General features: G+C 45.1%; 2 protein-coding genes across 2 annotated transcripts in view; one reads left to right on the top strand and one right to left on the bottom strand.

Annotated features, from left to right (window-relative positions):
* The window catches only part of LOC115468148 (cilia- and flagella-associated protein 69-like), a 640933-nt gene that overhangs the window by 506643 nt on the left and 119815 nt on the right, over nucleotides 1-14475 (top strand).
* The window catches only part of LOC115468139 (protein FAM237B-like), a 35422-nt gene continuing 32390 nt past the window's right edge, over nucleotides 11444-14475 (bottom strand). The window contains exon 4 of the mRNA XM_030199685.1: nucleotides 11444-11511. Within this exon, the coding sequence (XP_030055545.1) occupies nucleotides 11483-11511 (29 nt within the window). The 3' untranslated portion in view covers nucleotides 11444-11482. The remainder of the gene's footprint in view (nucleotides 11512-14475) is intronic.

The raw sequence follows: 14475 nt of genomic DNA on the forward strand, positions 1-14475 counted from the left end.
AAAGAACTACAAAATAAAGTTTCATATTTAAAAGTATGAGGGGAGATTCTATATATGGTGCCTAAAAAAAATCAGAGCTGAAATCAGTCTAAGTGTATTATTCTATAATCTGTGCCTAGATTTAGGCTCCGATTATAAAATATGTTTAGCTGATATTTCAGCGCCTAAATCTATACACATGCATTTACACTAATGAAAACATGGCATTAATCCCAGAGCGCAGATTTAGGCACCCTGGGCCATATTCTATAAGTAGGCACGCAAAGTTTGAAACGCCCATAAAATGTCCATTTCCCCACCCATAACCATGCCCCCTTTTTTGCCTGCATGCGTTAGAAGCTTGGCGCACATTGTTACAGAATATGCTTAGCTTGTTGTGTGCCTAAATTCTAATCAGTGCCAATTAGTGCTCATTATTGCTTGCTAAGTGCTGTTATCAGTGCTCATTAGCTTATTAAGGGGCCCTTTTACTAAGCCATAGGAAAAAGTAGCCTGCGGCAGTATGAGCACGTCTTTTGGACGCACGCCGGGCCAGTTTTTACTGCATCCTGAAAAAAGGGCCTTTTTTTAAGGGTCCAGAAAATGGACATGCAGCAACATAAATACCAGCACGCGTCTATTTTCGACCTGAGACCTTACCACCACCCATTGACTTAGCTATAAGGTCTCATGCGCTGCCCAGGCGGTAGGCATGCAGCCCGCACCCACTGCCATTTACTGCCAGGTAAGTGCCATGCTGTAGAAAAGAGAAAATATTTTCTACCGTGTGTTTTCGGGGTGTGCCAAATTCAGAGTTAACACCAGGGGCATGCGATAGCCAGGTGGTAATGCCGATTTGGCATGCACTGGACATGTGTAGGCCCTTACCTGAATTTGTAAAAGGGCCTCTGAGCCAATTAAGTTGCACACATTGTTATTGACATGGATCTCTAGACGCTCTATATAAAATCCGGGGCATGATGTCCAATTATGCACTTTTATACAGTTACTGTAGGATTGTGAGGGGGTATACAGAGCACTGCCCCTCACCCTTAAGGATAGTCCCTCAGATAGCCTGAGCCACCTTAAACCCATTGGTCCCGCCCAGGGAGGAAATGAGATGGGAGAGATGGAGTCAAAGGTATAGGGTAAGGAGACCCAGAGAAGGAAGAGTTGAAGCCCACCCTAGGCCTCTACAACTTATGTCTAGTGACTGTGACTTGATTGAGGTAAGCCACCTTTGACGTGAGACTTGTAAGCCTTGCTCTGAGGTTTGTCTAGAGCCAGACCTGGAACTCAGAGAAAGAGAAGAGCTTACAGGCTGTGTTTGGGGCGTGGTAGCCAACAGCCTCAGATTGTGTTTGGGCCCTGTCAGCCACAGGCCCTGTATAAGACTGTATTTGGTAAACCATGGAGACTTTTCACCTTGTGATCCTGGCCCTGTGACTTAACAGGCCTCAGGTTTTCCATTAATGAAGTACTTATTTCCAGTTTTACACCTATTTCCAGCTGGGTTATTGTGCAGGCCCACCCCCAACCCTCGCTTGCAGTATTTAATCATAAAAAAAGATGTTTTGTGGGGGAGGGAGGGGGAGCAAGGTGTAAGGCTGAAGGTTCACCTAGGGCAGCCAATAACCTATCACCAGTGCTGCCGACTCTCAGCCTTATGAATGCTTGCACCACTCTATACTAATTTGATCTTCATAGTCAGTGCCACCATGGGTGAAATTCTATAAAGAGGAAGCCAACATGTAGGCACCAAGAAGATGCATTAGCAGAATACTGACATGTATGCGGGCACAGGGGCACTTGTTCAACTTAAAGTGTAACCAATTTTTTTTTTTGTTACATTTGTACCCTGTGCTTTCCCACTCATGGCAGGCTCAATGTGGCTTACATGGGGCAATGGAGGGTTAAGTGACTTGCCCAGAGTCACAAGGAGCTGCCTGTGCCTGAAGTGGGAATTGAACTCAGTTCCTCAGGACCAAAGTCCACCACCCTAACCACTAGGCCACTCCACTCCTCCACACCGCCTCTAATTTACCCTTAAAACATGTAAGCCACATTGAACCTACCAGTAGGTGGGAAAATGTGGGGTATAAATGCAGAAATAAATAAAAATAAATAAATAATTGCCACTATTCTGGTTATGCCCTTTTCTATAAAATGATGCCTCAATGCGATGGTACTTAGTTTGAAGATGGAGATACACATGGACAGAATCTGGCTTACATGCATGAATTATAGAATCCACTTTGTTAAAGCAGCTCTATTGCTGGTATAAGTACCCGCACCTAAATTATATGCACATATTGGTGCTGCTATGCTATTATTTATATCTATAAATATTTGTAGAATAGGCTCCATTGGGATAATTCTATAAGTGGGTGCCTTCATTTAGGTGCTCCAAGGCTGGGATGTATGAACCTATGCTATAATGGAACCTAGGTACCAGTTCCACTATAGGACACTAATATAACCCAGTATCAGTGCATGTAACATTTAGGTGCCCATAGTTATGCCAGCCCTAAAGTTAGTATAAGTGAAATTAAATGCAGCAAGGATGTGCGTTACGTACAGTATTCTGTAACTTAAATGCGTAGATAGGAGTCCTGCTTGTGTCTGGCCTATGCTCACCCCCGTGCACACCCCCTTGCAAATACACAATATAGGGCCCTTTTACAAAGGTGCATAAGGCTCTACGCACGTCCCAACTCAGCATTACCGCCCAGCTACGTGTGCCCTGGGCAGGGGCGTATCTGCGTGGGGCCACAGGGGCCTGGGCCCCTGCAGATTTTGCCCCGGACCCCCCTACCGCCGTTAACCCTCCCTCCCTCACCTACCGCCGTCACCTACCCCGAGGTCCGCTTTCTCCGGCTTTTTAAAATATTGCTTCAGCTGGCGGGGGACCCCAACCCCCCGCCAGCCCAGCCACGATCTTTAACTTTTTCATCCTCGTCGTGCAGCACGCTGTGAAAGCTGCATGCATCTTTAGATCCAGTTGGATGGAGTCTGACATCGCAGCACGTTGTAACGTCAACGTGCTGCGACGTCAGACTCCATCCAACTGGATCTAAAGATGCATGCAGCTTTCACAGCGTGCTGCACGACGAGGATGAAAAAGTTAAAGATCGCGGCTGGGCTGGCGGGGGGGGGTTGGGGTCCCCCGCCAGCTGAAGCAATATTTTAAAAAGCCAGAGGAAGCGGACCTCGGGGTAGGTGACGGCGGTAGGCGGGGGAGGGAGGGAGTGTTAACGGCGGTAGGGGGGGGGGTTGATGGCGGTTGGGGAGGTTGATGGCGGTTGGGGGGGTTGATGGCGGTTGGGGGGGGTTGATGGCAGTTGGGGGGGGGGTTGATGGCGGTTGGGGGGGTTGACGGCGGTTGGGGGGGTTGACAGCAGTAGGGGGGGGGCTATAATGTGCCCCCTCACTCTAGCCCCTGCCCCCCCTACCGCCGAACCTCAGATACGCCCCTGGCCCTGGGTGGTAATTCTGAATTTGGCACGCATTGAAAACATGCAGTAGAAAATAAAACTAAACCAGCCAGACTAGTACAGAGAATTGATCCTGCACAGTCAATGCCAACAGAAAACCATATCTTTTTCATAGACACAGATACACCCTAAACCACTATAGAATAAGTAACCACAAACTAAAAATAGAAATATTTAGACAAAAATTAAACTGAACCCCCAAGAAGCCAGATTCTACATACAATGCAACACCACAGAAACAGTGATAGTGATGTATGATGTCCCCTAGTACTGTGCAAAATATAAAGATAGCAGATGTCTGCCCTCTCTCTCCCCTTTCCAACCACTGTCTGCTCTCTCTCTCTTCTCTTTCTATCTCTCTCCTCTCCTCTTATCTACCATCTGCGCTCTCTCTCCCTTTCATACCTTCTCTCTCTCTCTCTGTCCCCTCTTTTCAGCCCCCTGTTCCAGCCCCAGCCCACTTCTCCCACCAGTCCTGAGTTTTAGCCCTAGCCCCTTTCTCCCTGTCCCCTTTTCAGCCCCCAGTCCCAGCCCCTGTCCCCTTTTCAGTCCCCATTTCTAGTCCTAGCCTCCTTATCCCACCTATCCTCCTTTTCAGCCCCCAGTTCCACCTGCCCTGCATTACAGCCCCCCTTTTGAGCCCCAGCCCCATTCTCCCATCTGCCCCCCTTTTCAGCTCCAGCCCCATTCTTCCACCTGCCCCTGCCCCAGCCATAGCCTCATTTTCCCACCTGCCCCCTTCTTACTCCCCAGTTCCAGCTCCAGCCCCATTCTCCCATCTGAGCCCCGCATTTTCAGCCCCCGAGTTCCAGCCCTAGCCCCTCTTTTAGCTGTTAGTTTGAGCCCCAGCCCCCACCTTCCCACCATCAGCTCCCTTGGCAACCCCCTTCTTGTTTCTGCTGCCCGGCACCCTGCATTTTTAAAATCTTTGAATCGGCAGCACCGTACCAGCATTCAGTGTCTGTGAAAGAAGCAGGTCACCTCGGGCCTTCCCTCACTGTGTCCCGCCCTCCTCTGATGTAACTTCCTATTTCTGCAAACTCTCAGGGGTGCTGCGGCACATTGCTCCCTACTTTCTCCTCCCGCAAGTCCGGCATCTGCCACTTCCTGCTTCTTCCCCCACTGCCGCTGCAGTGCTTGCAGCTTACATTTTCGTGCTGTCTGTGATTCACACAGGCACTGCAGGGATTTCCCTGTGCCTGTGTCCGGCCCTCGCAACAAGAAGTTGCATCAGAGAGGGCCGGATGCGGTAGACTGGGAAGGCACTGTAGTGCCTGTGTGAATCATGGACGGCCCGAAAATGTAAGCTGCAAGCACTGCAGCAGTGGCAGGGGATGAAGAAGGAAGTAGCAGCGATCCTGGACCTGCAGGAAGAAAGGTAGCGAGCGATGTTGGATTTAGGAAAGACAGAGGTTTGCTGGTGTGAGAGGAGGGAACTGCAGGGAGGCAGGTGTGTGCTGGTGTAAGAGGAGGGGGCTGCAGGGAGGCAGAGGTGTACTGGTGTGAGAGGAGGGAGCTGCAGGGAGGCAGAGGTGTGCTGGTGTGAGAGGAGGGGGCTGCAGGGAGGCAGAGGTGTGCTGGTGTGAGAGGAGGGAGCTGCAGGGAGGCAGAGGTGTGCTGGTGTGAGAGGAGGGGGCTGCAGGGAGGCAGAGGTGTGCTGGTGTGAGAGGAGGGAGCTGCAGGGAGGCAAAGGTGTGCTGGTGTGAGAGGAGGGAGCTGCAGGGAGGCAGAGGTGTGCTGGTGTGAGAGGAGGGGGCTGCAGGGAGGCAGAGGTGTGCTGGTGTGAGAGGAGGGAGCTGCAGGGAGGCAGAGGTGTGCTGGTGTGAGAGGAGGGAGCTGCAGGGAGGCAGGAGGTGGGCTGGTGTGAGAGGAGGGAGCTGCAGGGAGGCAGGGGTGTGCTGGTGTAGAGAGGAGGGGGCTGCATGGAGGCAGAAATGTGCTGGTGAGAGAGGAGGTGGCTGTAGGGAGGCAGAGGTGTGCTGGTGTGAGAGGAGGGAGCTGCAGGGAGGCAGAGATGTGCTGGTGTGAGAGGAGGGGGCTACAGGGAGGCAGAGGTGTGCTGGTGTGAGAGGAGGGAGCTGCAGGGAGGCAGAGGTGTGCTGGTGTGAGAGGAGGGAGCTGCAGGGAGGCAGAGGTGGGCTGGTGTGAGAGGAGGGAGCTGCAGGGAGGCAGGGGTGTGCTGGTGTAAGAGGAGGGGGCTGCATGGAGGCAGAAATGTGCTGGTGAGAGAGGAGGTGGCTGTAGGGAGGCAGAGGTGTGCTGGTGTGAGAGGAGGGAGCTGCAGGGAGGCAGAGATGTGCTGGTGTGAGAGGAGGGGGCTGCATGGAGGCAGAGGTGTGAGAGGAGGGGGGCTTCAGGGAAAGAGAGACCCATGTGTGGGGGGGTGCAGAGACCCACGTGGCCAGGGGAGGGTGCCACAGAGACCCATGTGGCTGGGGGGGGTGCCACGAACCGAAAAAGTTTGGGAACCCCTGGTTTATTTAAAAACTTGCTATAATGCCCTTCCAAACAAGGTCAGAGCGGTGTACAAGCTAAAACGAGCTAGTACAATCATTAGTACTCAGTCGTCTAGATTACTGCAACTCACTCTACGCTGGCTGCAAAGAGCAAATACTCAAAAAACTCCAAACAGCCCAGAACACGGCAGCCAGACTCATATTTGGGAAATCAAAATACGAGAGTGCAAAACCCCTATGAGAGAAGCTACACTGGCTCCCACTCAAAGAATGCATCATGTTCAAAGTATGTACCCTAGTACAAAAAATGATCCATGGCGATGCCCCAGCCTATATGTCAGACCTGATAGACCTACCATCCAGGAATGCTATAAAATCTTCTCACACATTCCTTAATCTTCATTTCCCCAACTGTAAAGGTCTAAAGTACAAATTAATGCACGCATCAACCTTTTCTTATATGAGCGCGCAGTTCTGGAACGCATTGCCACATAACCTGAAAGCGACCTATGTACTGACCAACTTCCGTAAAGTACTAAAGACCTATCTCTTTGACAAGATATACCACAAAGAGCAAAGCATGTGAAACTCTCACATATATCCAGAAATGTAAATTAATGCCTTCTGTTTTATTACTATCATGTATTCCATTACCATGCAACCCAAAATCCTTCTGTAACACCAAATGTCTACTCTCTTCTCATTTCCACTATCCATGATGTACTGTAAGCCACATTGAGCCTGCAAAGAGGTGGGAAAATGTGGGATACAAATGCAATAAATGAATGAAATGAAAATAAGATAGAAAAGAATGCCATACATTCACGGACAGAATCACACAGTGCAATCGAACCAAAGAGAATAAAAACATAAGCAAAAGAAAATAAAAACAAACAAAACAAAAATACAGTAAAAAAAAAAAAAAACCTATCAAACAAGAGGTGCTGTAACTTGATCACAGGTTAAAGTGCCAATTGCATACAAAATCAGCTGAAAGAAAAAGCCTGCTCAAATAAATAGGTACCCGGCGTCAGCTATGCACAGGAGTTTCTGGGCACCTTTGGGAGATCTTCAGCTGTCAGGACTTAGGGATCTCCGCCAGCTATTGCAATAGTGTGCCACTGTTGGGTGGGCCTATACCCACCCAGTCCCACTAGTACAGGCACTGCTATTAACATGTAGAATTGTCATGCAGGGCTTGTAAAATACTCCTGGACACTTTAACAAGATGGATTAGGATTCCTTGGAGTAGTAGCTATTGTTGAGGTTGGAAGGGTAGAGGGTGGTGGTGAGTGGGGTTATTATAGTTGCTCGTTGTTATTATTGTTTTCTGTTTGTGATTTATAAACAACAGTTGCACAGCATATTGTTCCTTTTTATACTTTAATAGAAAGATTTAAATATAAAATCATAAGTGTTCCAGGCTTCTGCAGATGAGGACAGAGCCCACAGGGATGGGGACAGAACCTGCGGGGACGGGGCAGAGACGGAGACAGAGCCCAAGGGGATGGGGCGGGGATGGGGACAAACTTTGACTTGCTCTGATTTGAAAAAATTTAGGAAGAGTTACTTGAAATATCACAGACATTCATTTGCATAGAAAAAATAGTTTTTATTGATATATGTATAACAAGAGTTGGCTGTGATAAAATACAAACTTTAGAAGCTGCACAATACAGTTTATCATGCATAATACATACCTCCTTGGGACGTTATCGATGGGGTTTCTTTGCAAAACATTTAACATAAACTGGCAGTTTGCTTTAGTGGTTATTGTACGAAATATGTGCCCCTTGAGTGTTTTTAACTACAGTTATTAACTGTCTAAGCTTGGCAATGTGCAATAAAACCAAGCAAGCTTCCTCAGTCAGCTACATTAAAATATACATAAATCAAATCGCAGACATTTTAACAGCAAATAATACAATCAAATTTAAATCAGACACAGTTATAGAGAACACGTTTGAAATTCCCTCTATCATTCCATCAGTGGGGTTGAGAAAAAAATCTTGATAGATTTAAAATTTAGACAAATGAATGCAAAAGAAATGGGCTTTGATCAGATCTAGAAATCAGGGAATAACCCCTTTGTAGCCATAGTGTCCTGGCTGGGAAGAGAGTTTCAACGGGTTGTGGTGACACAGGAGAAATGGGTAATTTTCAGCAAAGGCATGTCATTAGATTTCAATAAATACAGTAGGCGGATGACCTAGTCCTACACATCTGACAGTCTCTTCCTAGGGGGACATTAATAAGAAATCACCCCTTGATCTAAGATGTTGTCTTGGTATTTAAATGTTTTAATATTTTGACCCAACTAATGCCTTGAATCAAACTCTACAGGCAGCCACTGAAGATTGTATAGTATGAGGCTGATAGGGGCCCTGAAATTACAACCAAACCAAGCAGACCTGGAGACCCTTCAAAGTTAAGACCTACAAAAAGAGAGTAGCAATTGTTGACTTATAACAAAACCAATGAGTACAATGCTGCCTTTCGTTGAGAGACAGTCAGGTAAAGCTTAAGTAACCACATCATACAGAGCTTGTACCAGGCATTTTTAACCAGAGGCAATAAAACGTTCCAGATTAAGCAACACATCCCAAACTACACTGAAACTCTTAATGTGAGATGTAGAAGACAGGGAGGCCCCATCAAACATAATCTGTAAGTCTGAAATATTTTCCAAGGCTTTATGAGCACAAAGGACTTTTGTCTTTAGTGGCTTAAGGGTTAATGTATTAGCCTTCAGTTAGGTTGAAATGGCTTCTAGACATATGGAGGGTAATTTTAATAGGACGCCTGGTTTATGAGGGCAAAGAGGCACCTACTTATCCACTATTTTATAGAGACATATAGGCACCAAGGTGTCTTCATGAAATACCAGTATAAACAACAGAAATTGTGCCTACCTTGTAGGCGCAGACACTTACATCTGCTCTCAAGCAGGTATAAATGTCTGCACTTAGATTATTGTGTGTAGATTAACATATTTTGGGGCAATTTTATAACTGGACACCACAAGATAGGTGCCTAGAGGTAGCTAGCTGATTGCTAATTCTGTAACGGCATCTGGGTGCCAAATTCCATTATAGGATATTGGTATAAGTTGGATCTATGTACCTACATGTTGGCACACCCACTTATGCCGGATCAATAGCAGGTGTAAATGCATGCGCCTAAATGCAGCACTTTAGCACGTAACTTATAGTAAGTTATGCATGTTAATGCTGGTCCTGCCCATGCCCAGCCCATGGGCAGGACCAGCAAAGGCCCCCTTGCATTTACATGCTATGCAAGTTGTGCGCGTCATTTAAAAAATAGTACAGAGCATGTTAGTATTCTATAGTTGTGCAAATCGCACTTAAATTTAGGCACCAATACGGCATTTTTGTGTTACTTTCAAACTCCATCCATACTCCACCCAAACTCCACTCCTGTACATGCCTACCGGCAAAAGTATGCACTATCATATCATGACATATACTTTTACAGCAATCAGTACAAGAGGCTATTTAAACACTTTAGAAAATTACTTCCTTATTAACCATCCCAACTGAATCCACTATGTTATCTTCTGTGAAGGAGACTATGGGAAATTAACACTCCCCCTTAAGAGCACTCCCTCACAGTCACAGGCAGTGGAATGGGGGGGAGCCACAGGGCCCATGGCCCCACCAGTATTTTGCTCAACATAGTATTAGCAACTGTAGAGCTTGGGGAGGGGCTGGAGATTGGCTTGCTTGGCCCTTCCAACCACAAAGATATTCTGCTGCCCTTGCTCACAGTCACAGAGCAATCTTTAAAAGTCAGGCTGCAGAGCAGTAATGGCGTGGTCAAGGCAAGATAAAAACCCTCAGCACATCTCAGATAGGGAGGCCCAGAGGAGTGAAGAAAAGCCCTCCAGCATATGCCTCCACTGTGGAAGTGTAAACTGCAAAACCTCCACGTAGGTAGGCCAAGATTGTTTGGAACTCAGTGCCAAGGTTGGCATGATTGTGCAAAATATTGAAAGACAAAACTTTAACTATGGGACTCCAGGCCAGAGACAAGTTGTTTGTGTTGCCTATTGAGAGACAGACTAGAGCACACCATGCAAGAGCAGTCCACGAGAGATAACGTTTTTTTGAGTACAAGGTATGATTTTTGTGTTTATTTTTCCTTCCCCTGTGAATGAACAGTTCACCCATTTTCCTGCATATAAATAAATTGTTTTGCTTCACATTTAAACCTCTGTGTGGCTGTGTTTATCAAGGCTCCAGGCCCACCCTTGCTCATGCCGCTACATCTGCTAATGGACAACTCTGAAGATCATCTGCATAGCAATGCAACTCAGACCCAAAGAATCTGACAGCATCTAAAAGTGGATGCAAAAAGGTACCATCCATTCCACAGTATTAGCAAGTATCTCTTCTTCCCAAAACCCTAATACAAGGGGTGTGCTGGTAAATTTTTAACAACAGGCTCTCTCTCTGGGCATAGCCAGCCCTGCAATTTGAGGGGGCCAAGGGTGTACTACAGGGGGCAACACATGCTTCTCTCTCCCCCCATTCCCATATGTGCATGCTAGACAAACCTTTGCTAGCAGGGATGCCAAGTTCCACCAGCCAATAAATGGACTGCCACCACTCCCTGCTGCTTGTTTCTGGCTCTGAGCAGCAAGTTGGGACTTCTTGCAGTGCAGGAGAAGTCCCAGCCTGCTCTCAGAGGTGGAAACAAGGAGCAGAGAGCAGCACCAGTCTATTTACTTGGCTGGCGGGCATCCCTACCAACACAGTAAAAGAGAATTCAGGAGGGAGCCTGAGCCCACATTTTGGGAGCCAGTTCTTAAAGTAGCCATGGAGGGGCCTACTTTAACAACCGGTTCCCAAAATTCTTAAAAACTTAACAAATGGCTCTCGTGAGCCCGTGAGAGTCTGCTCCAGCACACCACTGCCTAATACCCATGGATATACCATATCACCTTGCCTCTGATATCAGTGCCCCTCGATCTGGACAATAAGGTCTTGTGATCAATGGTGTTGAAGGCAGCCATTACAACCAGTAAAATCTGCAGTGAAAATCTTCCCCAGTCAATCATCACTAAGGGTGACCAACGTGTTTTTCATGAGCCCAGTCCAATAACCAGACTGGAAAGGATCCAAGCAGTCACTTGATTTTTATTTCACTCATTTAAAAAAATACAATTTGGGTTTCAGTGATTTTTTTTTAATAAAACACAAAATTGCAAGAATTCTTGCTCACAAAATACATCAATCTTGATTTCAACCTAATAAACAGTTATACCTGAGAGAACCAAGATGTTGACCCAGTACATAGTAATGTGGTTTGACTCACACTTGCGGCTTTGAAAAGGCAACTATGGTGGATGTCTGAATAAAGGTAAATAGGAGAGATTTATTACAATTCATGACGTGCTTTACAAAATACACTGGAAAGGTTGTAGAACAACTTGTTAAGATCTGTCCAAAGATGAGAGTGCTCTTAAGGCTGGCAGTCTTCCTTCAGCAAGATGTCTTCCTCAACTCTCTTAATTCCCTTCTACTTACATAATTAGAACAGATGTTTTGTAAAGTCAAATCCTGTTGAATAAGAAAGAAATACATCATTAGGACATATGCTTTCTAGTTAAATATGAAAGTTTTTGTGATCTTTGCTTTCATGATCTATTGTGAAATTTGCAGCCCAGGCAATAAATTAAAAAATACTGTACCTGATATTGAGTCAGCTTGCATAACGTAAAAAGTTAAGTGTCAGTAAAGCTGCATCACAATTTTGGCACCTCATTCCCAAATTCTATATATCAAAACTTCAGAATCTTTTACAACTATTATGATCAAATGCCTTTATTATAAATTGTGTACAAAATGTCTCAATAAATTCTATCACATAATAAAACCCAACACCATACCATTCATACCACTCATGCTAACCCAACCTTACATCATTCCACACTCAATCCTACCACAGCATAAAATATACATAACAATCTTAATCACACAACCAGGAATGTCAAATAGTACGGATTACAATGGAGATACGGAGAAGACAATCTACATACTTATCACAGTGTTCTTCTTGTGTACAAAAATACTTATCCCAATGTTCTTTTCATATTCAAAGATTTAAATCTCAGTTCTTGTTATAATCCTCAAATCAAATGATCCTCAAGATGTAACACAAACTGTTCTCACTGCTGTCTCACGCCTCTACACGGCGTTTAGTGAATGTGCATCTGGGATGATCTACTGTGGGTTACATTATATTGCAAACATTGGGATACGGACTGAAGAATGGTAGTGGGAGAACAGTGATCCGGTTAAGTTACCTGTGGAGAACACTGTTGTTGGATGTGGAAAATGTTTGAATCCACCAAAATGGTCATGAATCAACTATAATGCTGTGTAGAGGTGTGAGACAGCAGTGAGAACAGTTTGTGTTTCTTTGTTTGATTTTTATTTTTTTGGAACTGAGATTTTTATAATCTCCCCCAGTTTTTGTTTATAGTTACCCCGTTATTTTTTAGGGTAACTGCTGAAAGGTTTTGTAGTTTGATGAGATCAAAGTATAACTTTTTAGTCTCAGTGCTCATTGACGTGATTCAGAAGTAAGATAAAGAAAGGGTTTCTTCACAGACAGGGTGGTTGATGCAAGGAGCAGTCTCGTAACACGAGCAGCACAGACCTTAAATTAAGAACTCTTTGAAGGCAGTTTTATAAAGGCTGTTCTGCATTTACATGTATAAAGGGCCTTTATTAGTTTTATCTCTATCTCTAGGGGACACTCAATGAAATTAAATGGAAATACTTTTAAAACAAATAGGAGGAAATATTTTTTCAAGTAAAGAATAGTTAAGCTCTGGAACTCGCTGCTGGAGGATGTGGTAATGGCGGTTAACATATCTGGATTTTAAAAAGCTTTGGACAAGTTCCTGGAGGAAAAGTCTACAATCTGCTATTGAGACAGACACAGGGAAGCCACTGCTTGCCCTGGGATTGGTAGCATGAAATGTTGCTGCTATTTGTGTTTCTGACAGGTACCCTGTGATATCTGGCTGGTGACAGGACAGCACACATATACCTACGCCATGCGTAGGCATTCCCAGAGGCGCAGTCCAAGTGGCGCAAGAGCAGAACTGCAATGTATCCTGCACTGTATAAAATGAATGAGTGACGCATGAAGATTAATTCTATGAGGGGTCCTAGATTTAGGTGCCATGAAAATTACTATTTGAAGCTTATTCTAAATAGAATACTAGCATACGCAACTGAAAATGCACCTATATTTAAGGCACAAACACAACAGCACCAGATCCAGTATAATTCTAGGGCCTAGACTGCAAAAATAGAAGCACAGATTATACAGTGTTATAGTCTACACAGGTCTGTGCTCTGACCATGCTCTGAAGAAACTCCACAGGTAATAATTCTATACACAGCGCTGAAAAATGAGCACCAGAAAAAAATTGGCATAGAGCCCTCTTCTATAACCAGCATTCCAAGTTCAGCACCGTTTATAGAATCACGCATAGCGCCGATTCCTGCAGTCAAAATTGGTTGCCAGTATTTATGCCAGCTGAAACCTGGTGTAAATGATGGCATCCAGCTCTTGGCATTTGTGTGTGGGAATGACTGTCTTCTATAAGAATATGCGCAATTTTTTGGAATGCCCCTGCCCCATCCCTGGCCACACCACCTTCTGAGTTGAACAGTAGTGGATTTGAGTTCTTGGTGTTATAGTTTAGTGCGCAAGAAAATGGTCACATCCATTTAGGCCACGTTTTACTTGACATAAATCCCGACACCTAAATAGGGTGAGGAGCGGGTGTATTCTATAATAATTTGCATAGATATAAGAAATGCCCACGCCCTGCCTCCTTTTCAAGTATGCAACTTAGAACTTAAGCTCACCATGTTATAGAATATGTTTAGCAAGCTATGCATGTAAATCTTAATAACATAGTACATAGTAAATGACGGCAGATAAAGACCTGAAAGGTCCATCCAGTCTGCCCAACAAGATAAACTAATTTTACATGGTATGTGATACTTTATATTTAAACATTTTTATTGAAGGTATATCAAAATAAACAGTCAACAAGCTCCAGATACAACATATTACCAAACCACGAAAAAAAGATAGCATTAGAGGCAAAAAAACATAGTAAAAAATTTTTTCGGTATATTAAAAGCAGGAAGCCTGCAAAAGAATCAGTTGGGCCGCTGGATGACCGAGGGGTAAAAGGGGTGATTAAAGAAAACAAAGAAGTAATGGAGAGATTGAATGAAGTCTTTGCTTCGGTCTTCACCGAGGAAGATTTAGGTGGGATACCGGTGTCGGAAATGGTATTTCAAGCGGACGAGTCGGAGAAACTTACGGACTTTACGGTAAACCTGGAGGACATAATGGGGCAGTTCAGCAAACTGAAGAGTAGCAAATCTCCTGGACCGGATGGTATTCATCCTAGAGTACTGATAGAACTGAAAAATGAGCTTGCGGAGCTACTGTTAGTGATATGCAATTTATCCTTAATTGCATGTCGATTA

The sequence above is a fragment of the Microcaecilia unicolor genome, chromosome 1 (assembly GCF_901765095.1).
Source record: "Microcaecilia unicolor chromosome 1, aMicUni1.1, whole genome shotgun sequence".
Taxonomy (NCBI): Eukaryota; Metazoa; Chordata; class Amphibia; order Gymnophiona; family Siphonopidae; genus Microcaecilia; species Microcaecilia unicolor.